Below are 17,011 nucleotides of genomic sequence, written 5' to 3'. Positions count from 1 at the left end.
ATTGGTGGCCACCAGATATAGCGTGGAGAATTCTTTCCATTCCTATCCCTCTTCAGGACACCCAGGATAAATTCATATGGCTTGGTACAGCTTTAGGTTCGTTCACCGTTTCCTCGGTTTATCGAATTGCTCTTGGACAAACATGTAACTCCCCTAACACAATTTGGCTGCAACTTTGGCATACTTATACTATTCCTAAAATCAAGTTCTTTAATTGGAAACTCCTTCGCGGACAACTTCCAACACCAGCTCTCCTTCGAAATAGAGGTTTTTCTATTCCTAATATCTGTCCTTGGTGCTCTGAGATCGGACACAGCTCTCAACATTTTCTGGAACATTTAGCAGGTATTGGGGGAGTCTTTCGAGATCACAATGGCTTGTTTCTCAGTGGATTCTTGGTAGGATTTGGCTATGCTCATGCAGGTGTGGCTGAAACATTGGCAGTACTATGTGCAATGTGACTTGCAGCTAATCAGGGCCATCATTCACTTACCATTGAAGGGGGGTAATATTGCTATAATCAATATTCTCAACAGGACTTGTCAATCTATCCTGGGGCGAATAAAGCACATCATCAATGATTGTTGGCGTCCCATGAATAGATTTGGGAGCATAATTTTTCAGCACATCCTGCGCAAAGGAATTCTGTTGTAGACTATATGGCTTATCTCGACACTTCATCTCAATGTCGTAGTTTTTGGGTTTCCCCCCTCCTCCTTTTCTTCGTCTCTGCCCTTTTTAGATAATTGTGGAACTGTTTTTCTTTGTTGTAATAGATAAATTACTATTAATAAAAAGAAAAAACCTAAAATTATCCCTCTCTATTTCATTTTTTTTTTGGGTGAGAATCCCTGTCTCATTTAAGATAATGATAGTTGGTGACTCAGTAGGAGATCTTTTATCCCAAAAAAGCAATGGTGGGGAATCGTAGCAAGGGGGAAGGAGAAGTGTTAAACTATAAGGCTTACATACATTCATATTTTTTATTTAAAATTTGAATAAATAAATAAATAAATAATAAGAATATATGTAAGCGTGGGAAACACCAGTTTTTTTTTTTTAGAAATAAATAGTTTACTTCACACCCGCATTGATGCATTAGTAGGTTCAAATCCTCTCATTCCATTGGGACACCCAGCGTGGTATCCGACAATTAGGAGAATCTGAATACACACCTCAATACATGGGCGCACACTCCTAGGTTCTCTTAGCCGTTGGGTACTACATTGGACATCCCTACGGGCTGGAGAGGATATGGATCCGTACTAGTAGGCCTCGCCATCCTTTATTACCTTGATGAGTTTCAAGCCAAACAAAAACTACCACATAGTAAATAAAAAGAGAGAAAATTAAAATCAACTTATTGGTAGAATAGTTTCATTGCAAAAATTACCAAGCGTAGCAAGAAAGTAAATGATCCTCTCTAGCGTGTTGTGTGCCCAACCCCCCATCCAGAGGACCTAGGGGCATGCACCCATGTGTTGGGGTGCATGTCTGGGTTCTCCTAATTGTCGGATGAGTGGTTGAGGACACAAAACATTAGAGAGGAGCCGGATCCTAACACCAAGGCCTTGAAAAAAAAAAAAAAGTACAAGACACTGGGTTTCATCAAATAAAAAGCAATAGGAACCTGGAAGACCCAACTTCTAATTTATATGGTGATTTGTGTTTGGATAAAATGCATATAATTGTTGAACTTTCAATTGTTAATGCTACATTTGATTGCAAGGGAATTAAAAGGAGCCGAAGTGAAAATTTTCAAATCTAAAAGGGAAATTTTGTGATCATTATCCCATGACGATTTAAATTTTTTTGTCATTTTTAGTAATAATTAATTTTATGTGTAACTTTTATGTTTACACACCAAAACCTATGTTTGAATGCAAGGGAAATTTAAAAGGAAGGGAAATGGCATTTTCAAATTTCAAAAAGAACATTTTTAATCATTACCCCGTGTGATTGTATAAATTACTTAAATTTCTTACCATAATTTGTAATGACATATTTTATACGTAAATTTTATTTTACATTTTGGATGCAAAGTAAAGTGAAATTTAATAAAAAAAAATGACATGATAGTCATATGGGATAATGATTATAAAAGTTTAAAATTTCACTTCCCCTCCTTTAATCCCTCTTGCAACCAAACAGAGGCAAAGAGACTTAGATGCAGAGTAATGTGAAATTTAATAACCAAACGTAGAATGATTTGGGTTTTTTGATATTAATGAGATGGGGTAATATTTACCCAAAAAATAAAAAATAAAAAATAAGGGAGTAATGATTACAAACATTTTTTTTTCGAGTTAGAAAATTTAAGTTCCCTTCCCTTTAATTCCCCTTGCAACCAACAACAATAATAACCACCAACTAAGCTTTATCCCAACTAAATGAGGTTGGCTACATGGATCCAAACATATTAATAATGAAACATGACAAATGAAAGATGAAAAATGCAATATGAAAAGTGAGAGGTCAAAGATGAAAGTAGCAACGTAAGAGGAAAGCGGGCAGAACCTCGCAAGACAAGAGAATCTCAGCTAAAAAGGGTCAGCCACATGGATCCTTGCTCTCCAATAGATTCTATCCGAGGTTATACTTGATACGAGGCAAAAACTGCGTATGTCCCTCACAACTTCTCCTATGGTCATTTTAGGCCTACCCCTAGCTTTTGTAGCCCTCTCAGTCTGAATCATATCACTCTTCCTTACCGGGGAGTCACTAGACCTCTGTTGAACATGACCATACCACTTCAAACGGCTTTCCGGAGCTTGTCATTGATCCAAGTTACTCCCAAATCAGCTCTAATAGGCTCATTCCTTACTTTATCCTTCCTAGTTTTGTCGTACATCAATCTTAACATCTTCATTTCTATCACACACATCTTCTTTATATGACACTTTTTAACTATCAAACATTCTGCTCCGTACATCATGGTCGGACACACAACAGTCCTATAAAATTTTTCCTTGAGCTTTACAGGAATACATTGGTCACACAACACCCCAGATGCACCTCTCCACTTCATCCATCATAGTTAAATTCTTTGTTAGACACATCTTCTATGTCGCCTTCTTTATTTATGTTCAACCAAAGATATTTAAAATAGTCCTTTTGCGGAATCTCCCCCTTTCCTCAATCTTCACCGTTTCATTATCTATCATAGAGTGACTAAAGTTACATATCATATATTCCATCTTCGATCTATTAATTTTCAAACTTTTTTGTTTCTAAGGCTGATCTCCATAGTGTTGTAACCCGACAGTCACTGAGAGGGAAAGGTGAATTAATGAGTCCAATTCCGATCCCCAAAACTTATTTGATATCTGACACGAAAAACCTTGATACACCTGTCGTTGTACCTGTCCCTGTTTGCACACAGTCGTATGCACACTTAGCCTCTCATGGGCACTTCCAAGTGTGCACACCCATTTGGCATCCTAGCACTTCAATATATATATATATATATAATGCAAACAAAAAGCACACCCACAACACAGGATTTTTACGAGGTTTGACAATTTACCTATATCCCTGGAGTAGTGCCCGTAAAGGCTTTGTACCTACTCAATATACTACTTTTGACTGCACCCACAGGCGGGAGTACCCACACCCAATTTTCTCAAGCCGAAGCTGAGATAGCACTAGCAGTGCTGGTATAATGTATAGCACCTACTCCCAATGCTTAGCACCCACTAAGCACTCAATAAATAATACAATTACATTGGACATATATCAATACCCTACAGTTAAGCCCTGCCTAGCATATACATCCACAACTAGCTAGCATGCTTACAGTTCATCCACAACTAACTTAGTATGTATACATTCATCCACAACTAACCCTAACATATATACATATCATTATACATGTATATGTAAATTCTAGGGTTAAGAAATCTCACAGCCCTTGTCTGATATTATCAGAGTTGTCTCAGAGCATAGTCTCTACACACTAGTATCCTCAACTCCCCTCTAGAGTAGAAGACTTGAACCTTCAAGCAAGCTCAACATGACCATGGCATCTCACAAGTCTTCTCCCTTGTCCTCTTGCACTTTAAAGCACAAATAGAAAAACCCTCTCTTCTTATTTCTATTTTCTTGGCTTTTGATCAATAAAACATCAAAAACACTCAACTGCCTTCTCAAGCCCACTTTAATGGAGTAAAGACACTCTCCATCAAACAATAAACCTCATTCAATGATCAACCATAAAAAAGGAAACTTTTTTTACCAAAACTATAGCCTTCCTTCACTTAAAACTCATGTTTCTTGCTTCCATAGTGTAGAGCTCGGAATGGTGAAGAATCTGTAATTTGGTTCACCCAAATCGAAGTTAAAATGAGGGAGATATGACCATTTGAAGTTGGAGTAATGAGATGGCCTGAAATGGAATATTCGTAGGAGTGGCATAGGCTACATCGGTGGCACGCACAATAGAGGCACAGATATGGCCTTAGATCTCATCAAAAGGTATCTCTTAATCTGAGCTGTCCGATTAAACCAACGGACAATAGATCTTAACCATAGGATTTAAATCTCTCAAAGTCAAAGATGATATCAGCGTGACATAGGCGCTGACATCGTCAGACGCGTTGTTGATGTGCCATTGGTTATGTCAGCTCAAATTCCGGATCTATGTCGGCTTAACCCATAAAGGAGAAGCATTTAAAGACCGTTAGATCTAGATCTACAAGATCTAGTTGATCCAGATCTAAGGGATTGGAATCTAAGCTTTGGTGATGATGCACATGCGACACACACTAGTCAATGCAATATGGTTTAGCACCAAACCATCATAGCTAATACACCCGACCAACCTTGACACATGCGCAAGCATCTTTTGCGTTAGCACAATGTGCTCCATTCGATTAGCATTTGGCCTAGGTGGCTCAATCTGAGACGTTCATTCTACAACACTATACTCCTTTTTATTACAATCAAGCATCTGCCTCCATATATTTCAGTGCCAAAAACCCCTTATTAACTCAGACCTTTAAAATCTTGAAATTACATAAAAGCCCCTGAAAATCCACCCAACACCGAGAGCAACTGTTGATTTTTCGATTTGGATTTTCAAACCGGCTTCACGGAAACAGATGTAACTTTTTCATACGATTTTTGATCGAGACGAAAGGAAATGCGTTGGAATCACGAATGGACGTACTACAACTTTCTAGAAGATCCGGTCATCTGACTCAGCATTGTAAAAAGACCAAAATGCCCCTTGACCTTTCCAATGATGCATCTTCCTCATACGGAATTTGAATACGATAAAATTAGAACCGTTGGAAAGATCAGATTTTTGTCGTATCGTTACATGAAGAAAACATCTTTAAAAAAATTCATCTTCAATACCAAAATTACCCCCAAATTCCATAAATACCGTAACTTCTTCATACGGTATCGGAACGCGATGAAATCAAATACATTGGACCAGATAAATTACAATCTATATTTTTTATGAAGAAATAATCTTTCAAAAATATCTTTTTCACTGCCGAAAATGCCTCCGAGCGTAAGTAGGACAATTTTATCAGTTTTGACCCAGAAATCCGCACCACCTACCATGGACGAATCAAACCACTCTATTAACACAATGTGGCTATGTTATCTCATTGGTAACACTCAACGCTGTCATGTCATCACTTTCGACCACATCACTCAAACTGGTAACATCATCATCGCCACATGGTCGGGTTGCCAGCGAGGACAACCATACAACAACACATAGCTCCAGCTTAATGTTAATCTCGGCTTTAGTTTCATCCACTAAAACGATATCCTCTGCAAATAGCATATATCAGGGTACCTCATCAAGAATGTTTTTGGTTAACTCATCCATGATAAGAGCAAACATGTAAGGGCTTAAGGACAATCCTTGATGTAACCCAATCTTAATTGGGAATTCCTTGCCTTGGCCTTTCACAAATCTCACACTAGTCACCATGCCTTCATACATGTCCTTAATTATATCCACTTATGTACTCAATACCCCTCTTTTAGCTAGGACATGTCTTATTAAATCTCTAGGGATTCTATCATATGCTTTTTCAATGTCAATAAAGACCATGTGGAGATCCTTCTTGTGGGCTCTATAGCTTTCCATGTGCCTCCTCAGAAGGTAAATAGCCTCTGCTGTGGATCTACGTGGCATAAAACCAAATTCTCCTTGCAACCAAATGAAGCCTAAAAGCAATATGGCCTTGCAAAACCCAATTTCCCTTTCATATGATGATTTGTTTTTGGATAAAATTCATATATATATATATTGCTTAAATTTTGACTTTTTATTAAAATCATACTTGAATAAGTCCTTTGCCTGGATGTATCAGCAATGAAGAACTTATTTCCCTATCATTTGTGGTTAGATTTTCCAAACAATGCAATAATATTATTATCGAGTTTCCCTAAGCTCTATTTGTTTCGTTGTAAAATAGGTGAAATGAAATTTTACTATAAAATTATATTTTCCATTATTTTTTTAAACAGGAAAAGGTGCCACATGATACTATTTGAAAAACTTGAAAAAATCTTTCCTGCGATGTAGCAGGGGATACAAGAAACTGAGGTGGATCTACCCACCAAACTTTCGAGAATCCAATACATCTTGTTTATCTCAATGAAATTGGAGGAATAGCTATTCCAATGCCAAAATTTTTACGATGTTCAGTAGCTTCTCGATAGTTTCTCATGCATTGTCGGGAATGAGTGGTTTTGTTGCGGAATCGATAGTATTTTTTGGAATACTTACTAATAAAAAATATATTTTAATGACAAAAATACTAATTACTTTAGTAATGGCAATTGGAATGATATTAACTCCCATTGAACCAGTGAAGCCCCCTCAGCAAAAGTATGGGCTTTGCAATTCAATGAGCTCCATTTTCAGCCTTGTAAAAATTAAATTAGGGAAAATTTTAGTAGGATCATAACATTTATCGGAAAAGAAAACCAAATTCTTCTTCATGAAAATAGAGTTTTCGGTTCACAATCACGATTGAACTTTCTCAGAGTCCTTTCTGAGGACTACCTGCAACTCCATTTCACTATTCTTTGGTAGTCAACGAAGAAGATCATCTGCTGAAATCGACTGATGTATCGGCCTTTGGGCATCCCATGCTTTTTGAGAACCACATGTAACTTTAGGCCCGAACACCTTATAAGCCTTCGTCAGATCTGCCTCCTCCTACGGCGATGATGACTCAGAGCTACTGGAGCGCAACTGCAAATAATTTAATGATTCATTGTCCAAGTCTTGATCTCCCAAATTCAATCTCGAAATGCTTGAATTCAAGATGGTAAAGAAGAAAATGTGGATGTATCCACTGAGATTACTCCCCCTCTCTAATTATGTTAGTCATATTAGTATTAATAACAATTTTTACCTCTTGAGGGCATTATCCAATCCTAAGTTAATGAGCCAAGTATCCTCACGGATGGGTTGAGCTTGCTTTTCGTCAATCTATCTATGCCCCCATCTCTGTTTGTTTATGTGTGGAGGGCATTGCAAAGGAAGTAGTTTTGCTTCAGTGAAATTTCTCTCATTTCATTTCGGTCCAAAAAACGCATTGTTGTGTCGAAATTTTGCTCATTCTCCCTCTAGATAGAAGGGAAACAAAGGGAAAGGAAGTGAAATAAAAAATCCAACTCCAAAACATTCTAAATATAATTAAAACTTTAGTTAAAAAATATCCACCTCCCAGCAGTTGGATCAGCTTGGACACACATCCCCAAGTGTTGTGCAAGCCCATCCAACAGTTGGGAGGGTGGTTGGAGGATAGTTGGACGCCCAAGTCATTGGAGAAGAGCCAAATCTATGATGAAGGATGTTTTGTAAATCACCAACATAAGGGTTTAATTACATATAACAAAAGTTATCATCTCCCACCTCTGGACAGCAAAAGAGATGGAAAAACAGGCTCTATATTTTTATGGAGATAACTCTCTCCTATGATTTGCAATAAAGCTAAAACTTTGGGATTAGGTAGCTAAACCATAGGGCTCTTGAAACTTCTATGGTTTCGCAAACACTGGGAGAAGCCAAAGGACAAGGTGATTGATGCATTGCTAGATTCTGAGCGAGACCAGTTGGCTTGGAGCTGGTCGAGGATGTAGCACATTACATTGTTGTGTGAATCTTGCTAAATCTCTGTGTCATCTTGTTTCGAGTATGATCGTTTTCCCGTGAAGCTCCCTGCTAATAATCAAATCCTTGCAGCCCATTAGAATTTTGATGGAGCATGATATCATTTTTCCATTGCCTAAGCTCCGAGCTCACCCAGCTCGATAACTTACTAATTTCACCCACTTTTCAACTAATTTTCTCAGAAATTCATAAAAAAACATAGTCCTTTTTTACTACTTTTGATTGGCGCCCTCGCTTTGAAACCAATAACAAAAGTCTCACTAATGTTAGGGAAGCAAATACAAGAGTACTTATAATTCTCCAAGTCGGGCTATCCACTTCCAATATAGGATTTTTACTTCCACCATCTGTGTGGAATCCCAACAATCTCCCCTTCCACACTGTTGGCCTGAGATCTTCTCTGTCACAGGGGCATGCGAAATTACCACTCCACCCCTATTGAAATACCTGGGGGTTAAAACTTTTTTTTTTTTTGAGTTCCAAGATTTTTTTATCGGTATAAAGATTGTAAAAGATCGTGGTTTCAAAAAAATATTTCTTCTTTTCCTCTTTTCTTCAAACCCTAGATCTCAATTTCCCCAAACCTTAGGTTCTTACACTTATATCTTCTTTCAATTTTACATTAGATTATATTTTCTTTGCCATCATTTCCCTTCCTTTGCATAGGTTTGTGCTCTTCATAGGGTTTCCTAGAGGTTTCAGAACCTAGTTTGGTCATTTTGGCCTCAAAACCATCCTTCGATCGAGATTTCATGGTTTTCCTGGAATCGTCATCAGAAGTTAGACAACCTAACTAGGCCAACTCAAACCCAAAAAAAACCATTCTGCTAGTGTAGTATTCACGTAAGTACTCTTATCTAGACCAATTATTTAAAATACTAATCTTATCAAGAGAAACCAAGCGATGCAAGTGACAAAGTCTGTGACTTCCTACTAAGCGTATCAATTACAACATTGGCCTTCCTTGGATGGTAGTGGATAGTGGAATTATTGTTACACTCGTGCACCAAGGCAATCCAATAAAGAAACCAAGGAACGGAGACGCAATCCTCCACCTGTCCTGGATCGTGAACATGGAGGTGTTATGATGCCTAATAGGTCCTTGATCAATCAACACTGATCATTACTCTAGCCATAGACCATTATGGGTGACCTTCTATGGCATTATTACTAGAAATGTATTCATTTAGTAAGTTGTAGAAATAGTTTCTCATCTCTCTTTAATGTCTTTATCCCTTATTAGTACTTTATCATTTGATGTCCTCAGTGTAGTTGCGCTTCATAGAAGGGACGATCATCGCACCCGAACGAGGAGACATAAAACAATGCTTGAACTCCTCGTATGTAGAACACATTCATGCTAACTCTAAAACATGAGTAGGGTAGTTCTATTCATAGTTCAACTATTGCATAGGCAACTACCTTGTCATGTTGCATTAAGACACAACCTAGCCCCTTATATGATGCATACGCTTACACTACCTCGACATGCCACTTTAAGTACATGTCAAATTCTTTTGTAGGACCCATGTGCACCTATTTGTATGGCACAATTTTGTGGACATTATCAATAATATTTGTTTCAAAGTAACAAGCATAGTTGTCAAGGCGTCGCTAAAGCATCCAGGCATATTGACAACTGTGGTTCCCTTGGTCACCTAGGCGCATCTTGTTGGCATCTACTTTGATGTCCCCTCCATAGTTTGGTTGTTGACTCCCCAAGGAGGCTTATTATTGTCTCCCGGTGCAGATGTAACCGGATGAAAAATGTTGATTTTGGACACCTAAAAGCTTGATTTCCCAGGAAAGTGGTTAACTACTCAACCATGAGTCCCTAAATGCTGCCTACGTATCCTGAATGATCAGGAATTAGGCAAGATGTAGTTCAGAGAACAGATGACTTAATGTTAAAGCCCTGATGATTAAGCTCCATCATAGCCGGATGCGAACTTTTTTGTTTTTTGGAGTAGCACATTCATATGCTGCTATAATTGTACGCTTCTTCTTTTATATACCACATCGAATCTGAATGTGAAAATCTCCCTTCTCATATACTTGTGAACGCCTCCTCTTATAAGATCAGTCTTTTGAGATGGAAACATGCTATCAAAGCGGGTTCTTTCTGATTCCGTCCGATTTTGTCCTCCCGAGTTATGTCCAAGTGTAAGGTGGTTCCAACCAATCTACAAGTGAGGGGAGTGTGAACACCTCCTCTACATGTACCTGTGAACACCTCCTCTACATATACCTGTGAATACCTCCTCTCCTCTTATCAGATCGGTCTTTTGAGATATGAATCATCCACCAATTGTGTTATGTTTGCATTCATGTGATTCTTATGCCACTAATTTTTTTAGATGTTCCATCCGCTAAAGTGGTGATGGATATGCAGGACAATATGAACAGGGATGCAGAGGCGGTGTTTACCGCAGTGGTAGTAAAGCTATGGTGGTGGTGCAGAAATGCAGCAGGGGCAGCGAGTTGCACAACAGTGGAGCTCACAAACTACTGGCTATCTCTGCTGTCAACCCATTATATGTTCGATACAATTCCTCAAAGACATTATGCTTTTCAGGTGATGTTTTTTACTTAACATTTTACTTATTTATTGGATACAAACATTGGAAAAGTAATAAACAGTAACACTCCAATATCATCTTATTTTAAGACACTCAGAGCTTAAATTACAAGAAAAAGATTTACAGTACCATGAGGACAACACAAACCTATAATTGAAGAAAAGCACAATACGTGGGAAGTACAACCAACTATACACAACAGAAAATAAGGAAAGAAAAACCCAGTCTCACACCCATTCAAACCTCATAAGAAGCTTTACAGACTTGAACTTCTCACCCTTGCGGTCAAATAGTGGGACTGAACGGATCCCTGGCTTCAACTCTGAAATGGGTAAACATGTCTGTCCACCAAAATCATCCTTCTCATGCACATCATTGTCATATACTTCAATTCGAAGCAAAGCCAGTTCTGGAGCTGTTAGTGGGAAAGTAAATTCTTCTTCCCAAGTAGGATTCCAGTTATCCTCTATTTTCTTGGTTTTCTCCATCTTGGAATCTGCTGGAACTCCAGCTATGCCTACCTGCCAAACATAGAATTCGGTTGGTATGCAGGATTCTCATTGGTTATATTCAAACTCTACAAAACTTGCTGAAAATCAGACCAATTATTTGCTGAAGATCAGTACACTGGTCATTGAAATTTAGAAGTACCATAATGTTATCATTTCATATTTCCACCATTAAGTCAAAATGTAAACTCTTTCCATATTGGAAATCAGTTTCGAGTATCAGTGGGACTCTGGGATTCTGGACCCATGGCTGAATATTGTGGCTAAAAGATTTGCCATTTCTAAGATTTTGTTGGCATCTCAACCTGATTCAATTATCCTGCAGTTATCCAAATTTGCTTTTTCAATGATTTTCGATGTTTCTTCTACCTCAATAGTGACTCCATTAGGCTGATTGAACATAAGAATTAGAGAAGGTTGGGGCTATCCACAAGCAAAATTTGTGTGCTTTGTACATCCTGAGGCAGATATATATGAAACTCATCATCCAACCACCAATTCATGAGCATATTTATGAATGATCAAAACTATGGGTGAACATAAGTCTCACCAAAACAGCACCATACACAAACAACCCAAAAACTCACCAAATGTCATAGGCTCATTAGAAACAAAACATGTAAAAAATCAGCATGAATGGAAGATCTTTATCTAATTTGATTAATATTATATATTAGAGCCTTTGAAACTCAATTATTTTTTACCATTCAAACAGAATTTTTTTGGGGGGGGGGGTGAGAGAGAAAAAGAAAACATCTTTCCAATATCTGTTTCAGTTAGTCTCCTCGAGTAAAACCACCCTACAATAGATCCCAAGACTCTCATCACAAGACACATGGTGAGTCATAGTACTCGCAAATTGTATAAATATCAGTAAGGGATGTAGACAGACCAGATACAAGCATATCCATGCATAGGATGTCCAAGTCCATTAACATTTCTCCTTCTCTTCCCCCCCACCCCACCCCCCACCCCCGCCCCCCGCCCCCGCCCCCCCGCCTACCGCCTCCCGCCTCCCAACCTTTTTTGGCTAGATAACAAAAGCACTTCATTGCAAAGTTATTATGCATCACCTATTGTATGATGCATACCATAAAACAATAATAACTACATTAAGCCAAAGCACAAAGAAAATATCTACAAGGGACTGGTCAATGTGGTAAGGTCTCAAATTCAAGAATTGGCTATTCACCTTCCCCTCCAAGCCAACTCATCAGCTATAGAATTGGTTGAACAGAGTCCCAAAGAGAAGGAACACATTCAGCTAAATATTCGCTCCTCATTGTGTGTATAAATATACATTTACAATCAACCACTCTAGTCCCCTACTCCCCTTTTTGGTCCCTAATTACAACAAAGACCTTAGACTGTTGATGAATTAACTTTCTCCCAGCCTGCCAGGTTTGAGATCAGCCATGGCTCGCTTAATACACACCCCTCCAAAAAAAAAAAAAAAAAAAAAAAAAAAATCCTACTCCCCTTTTTGGTCCCTAATTACAACAAAGACCTTAGATTGTCGATGAATTAACTTTCTCCCAGACTGCCAGGTTTGAGATCAGCCATGGCTCGCTTAACACACCCCTCCAAAAAATAAATCGGTTGAAGGTTATTTATTGCAGTATGAGTTTGAATAGTATCAAAACTCTATGAAAACTCTTTAGGAGCAGACAACAAATCATTCTACTATCTTAATGGGGGTCTTTCTGTTAAGTTTGTCTCGAATTCTTGACCCGTTTTGAAGATTGACCCGCTCCGACATATTTTGGTGGCGACCCGAATGGGAAGTTTTTTGAGATTTGTGATGGAAGTAGAGGGGTTGGGCCGATGTGGGCGGTATGGTTCCACCGGATCGATCGCGACCCGATGGGTCTACCCACGACTTGGAGTATATATAATGTACTGTTGCTTGTTGAGAAAGTTATTGTATTTTGGGGGTTTTTCGAGCTAGGGTTTCAGGGCGAGTTTTCTCGCCGCTGCTTTGGGTGTGATCTCTCTTTTGAATAGTGAAACATCTTCTTCTTCGCTCGAGGACATAGCACACCACTCTGGTGTGTGAATCTCGTTAAATCTGTGTCGTGCAGATCTATTGTCTCTTTATTTTTCGTGTTTCTTTGTATTTGATCTAACACTTTCCAATCTATTGAGAGACTATCATTAAGTTATGCCATGTATAATATCCAATTAAACAAGCCTGTTGCTAATAAGAGAAAAAAATGATAATATATCACTTGCTTTGAAATTAATAGCTCTTACCCTTGTATAGAAGTCCGGAGGGGAGTATGCATCAAAATGTGTTTGACTGAAATCCAAACGCCATCCATCACCCAGGTAGACTCTAACCTGTTCAGTGATATTAAATATCCTCCAACCATAGACTATTCAACAAGAGAAATTAATAGTACCATAAACCATTAACTCACCTTCAAAGTTTTCTTAACTGGCAATGTTGCTTTAGGATTAAAAATGTCGATATGAGGGCCAACTCTCATCAGAAAATCAGGTTTTTTAACATAACCACACCCTCCATTGGATCTGAACATACCATGCATCAACCAGAGTGATTTTCCATATCCCTGTGTCACAGGAAACCTCATAGGTTGGCCTTGGCACATAATCATAAGAGATAAAAATAAAAAAGTAGTGTAGAAAAATATCTTTTACGAAAGCAGAATTACATCATGTGACTGTGAGAGAGAGTACAGACTGGTTCAATAGATGGCATGTCATGATGTAGAGTGTAGAAATAGGCAATCCATAGCTAGCTAGAACCAACAATGGTGAAGGAATAACATTTTGGGTGGTTCTTCAATTGATCAAAGCACCAACAATGAAAATTAATAGTATTATGTACATCAGAGTTGTGACTTATTGGGTTTTGATTCTGAAATTTCATGCATAGACAATCCAAAAGTATCCTATCTATAACAATGAGAGTTACCAAATCACTTTTCCACATATGTGGAAACAGAAAACAAAGTGACACATAGGCTTCCTGAGGTGGGTCACCAAAAGGCCTTTTGCCTCATTACTGTGGGGGACTCATAACCTGTTTGGTTCAGTTCAAGAGTAAAATCTCAAATAAATTATACATGGCGAGCCTCGAATTGCAGTTTCCATCAATGCCTTCAAAAAATAAGAAACCCCTACAGGATTTACCAGCTTAATTATCAACGTCTTATAAGCTCCATTTCTTTCCAGGTAAAACCCCATAAACAGAAATTTCCAAGTAAAATCTAATTTAGAAGAAATATCTCAAAATACAATATAGATTTTCCTTTATGAGCTTTTTACTTGGAAACAGAAAACCATTATAAAAAATAAACTTCTAAAGTAAATTGAGGCCCTTGGCAAACCCCAAGGGGGTAGCCCAGTTGGCAAGGACCTTAGCCTCAGGAAGCGTGTGGTTCTGAGTTCGACTCCTTTTATCTCCTTGTGGCCACTCACACGGGGGTGTTTAGTGCTCTTCGCTACTTTCAATGAAAGTTGAATGGTTCTCATTCAACCCCAGTATGACCCGGTCCATGCGGTTGTGGGGTCAGTATGGGCCCGCGGGACTAGTCAGGCCGAAGGTCTGGATACCTGTCGTTAGCAAAAAAAAAAAAAAAAAGGCCCTTGGCAGACCATTCAAAAAGAAATGAGAGTAAGCTTCTAACAGAATATTAACAAATTAAATCTCTCAAATGCCAAAGTTCCTAAAAAAAGCATGGACCTCAAGAAGCCCCATTGGACTTTTCAGTACCATCAGTTCTCATAACCATAAAATACTTGACATCATATCCACCTAGTTACAATCTCAACAAATTAGGAGCCACAAGAACAATCTTTTAAGAGATGACTTCCCAAATTTCAACATAAATTCAACTAGAAACACCAACTGCAAATTGGAACACATGAGATCAATTTTCAAATCCCTTTGAAATGAAGTATTTATCCATATTTGAACAAATGAAGTACGGTTAGCATCAAACTTGAACAAAATGAAAAATTCAATAAAAAGCATATGTTTCAATTTGAATACTAGAGATTAGATTTTAACCTGCATATTAAATGCAACCATTTGAGCTCCATGCATCCATCCTATTAGTGGCTTGTAATTTGAGGAGGTAACACGTGTACCCTTCGGGTATACCCTCAGAATATTTGCTTGGGTGAACCTACAATTATAAATGCCAAGCATTATGATCAATCAAGTTGGAGAAACATAAAATTGCACAAAAGAACCAAAAACTTTTGGCAAGTAAGATGACACACTATATGCATAACAAAAAATACCTTACAACCTCAGTCCCAAGAGATTCTGCAGCCTTTTCAAGTGCTTGTTCACTCAAACTAAGACGTCTAACTTTATCGAGCTCCACTTTTAGTGCCAATTTCAAACCTCCCTTAGGTTTCCCAGCAGGAATGGTAATTAGATGCTTGTATTGAGGCGCTCCAAACTGGCGTGAATAACTGTCATCCATATCTTCATCATCTTGAGGATCAGAGTCACTCTGCTAGTCAATAAGTGCAAAATTCGAAGAATGAAGGCCATAAGAGTTGGCAATTATTACACAAAAAAAAATGTAAAAAGTAATGTAAGATATAATAACTGTGCCTGCACACCTTATCATCAGCAGATTCGGGTTCAGCCATTGGGTCTGAGCCCTTCTTCCCCACTAAATTTTCATCTGGCAAATCTTTTATTTGTGAGTTACTTCCTCTTTCCTGGAAACTCTTAGACTCTGGTCGCTTGGTGGAAAGAATAATCCGATGTTTTAATGCTTCTGGTGAGGGGAATCCCACCACAGACTCTGACTCAGGGTAGAACAGCATTTCTCCAAATGTTTGGATGACCATCTAGACAACAAATAAATTCACATTCATGAGAAAGCTGTTCAAATGTTGGAATCTACTTAAAATCCACAAAGAAAAATGAACCCTCACCTCAGCTACTTTAGCCTGAAGATCTGGAGTAAGGTGGTCTTCAAGTGTAATAATGACAGGGTATGGTGATGCAGAAAAGGCATGCTCTTTAATGGACCTCAAGCATTGGATCAGTGACACAGGAGTAGTCAGGGTCCTGCAGTTAAGGAGAAATCCAGACTGCTCACCAAAACTAAGTAACAGACTTGAACAAAAACAATCAACAGAAGCTTCCGTATACTTTTGCAATCACCACAAAAAACCAAATGCTTCTTTTCAAATGCTTCATTCATTACCAAGTAAGCTATGAGGCATCCTTCAGGGGCTAAGTACCAATGAGATTATTCTCAACACTTTTGACATAACTTCCTTTTTTCCAGAAATAATGGCAAAAAAAATTTGTCAGGAAGAAACTGCTGTGATTGCTGAGTCCAATTCTAAACAGTATTGGATTGATAAACTAGCTAAAAAAAGACATTTTTAGGACCTCAGATCACAAACCTTAACCACAAGGCAATGTGTGGGCTACATACAAGTTGATCTTCTGATCAATCAGATGATGATTAAGTTGCTTCATATGAAAATATAAAAATGCAGCAACATGTTGGAGATCATACTCTGCCTCCGTAAAATGGTCACATTTGTGATTCAAAGTTGCAGACGTAAAGGCCTGGTAAATGCCTTTAAAGAGTTCTTCAAAGATGATTACTTTGACTACAAGAGCATGGCCATGATCATCTCAGTAATCCCGAAGAGAGATGGCAATGAATGGACTATCATTAATCAGCTTGAATGGTAGTACATAATCTCCTAGAAGCATTTCATATTCATAGGAGAGGGTTGTGGTGCTTTTTTTTTTTTTGGGGGGGGGG

The 17,011-nt window shown here is 38.3% G+C and overlaps 1 protein-coding gene across 2 annotated transcripts in view; it reads right to left on the bottom strand.

Moving 5' to 3' along the window:
- Window positions 1-10,782: 10,782 nt before the first annotated feature.
- Window positions 10,783-17,011, bottom strand: part of LOC122062412 (phosphoinositide phospholipase C 6-like) — a 12,409-nt gene continuing 6,180 nt past the window's right edge. For both annotated transcript variants that reach the window (XM_042626029.1, XM_042626028.1), the window contains exons 3-9: window positions 16,161-16,296; window positions 15,840-16,073; window positions 15,510-15,727; window positions 15,274-15,391; window positions 13,658-13,810; window positions 13,491-13,577; window positions 10,783-11,249 (exon numbers count right to left, since the gene is read on the bottom strand). In XM_042626029.1, coding sequence (XP_042481963.1) covers window positions 10,956-11,249; window positions 13,491-13,577; window positions 13,658-13,810; window positions 15,274-15,391; window positions 15,510-15,727; window positions 15,840-16,073; window positions 16,161-16,296 — 1,240 coding nt within the window. In that variant the 3' untranslated portion in view covers window positions 10,783-10,955. The remainder of the gene's footprint in view (window positions 11,250-13,490; window positions 13,578-13,657; window positions 13,811-15,273; window positions 15,392-15,509; window positions 15,728-15,839; window positions 16,074-16,160; window positions 16,297-17,011) is intronic.

The sequence above is a fragment of the Macadamia integrifolia genome, unplaced genomic scaffold (assembly GCF_013358625.1).
Source record: "Macadamia integrifolia cultivar HAES 741 unplaced genomic scaffold, SCU_Mint_v3 scaffold1023, whole genome shotgun sequence".
In the NCBI taxonomy this organism is placed as follows: domain Eukaryota; kingdom Viridiplantae; phylum Streptophyta; class Magnoliopsida; order Proteales; family Proteaceae; genus Macadamia; species Macadamia integrifolia.
The sequence above is the reverse complement of the archived record's forward strand: the minus strand, read 5'-3'. Positions and strand labels throughout refer to the sequence as shown.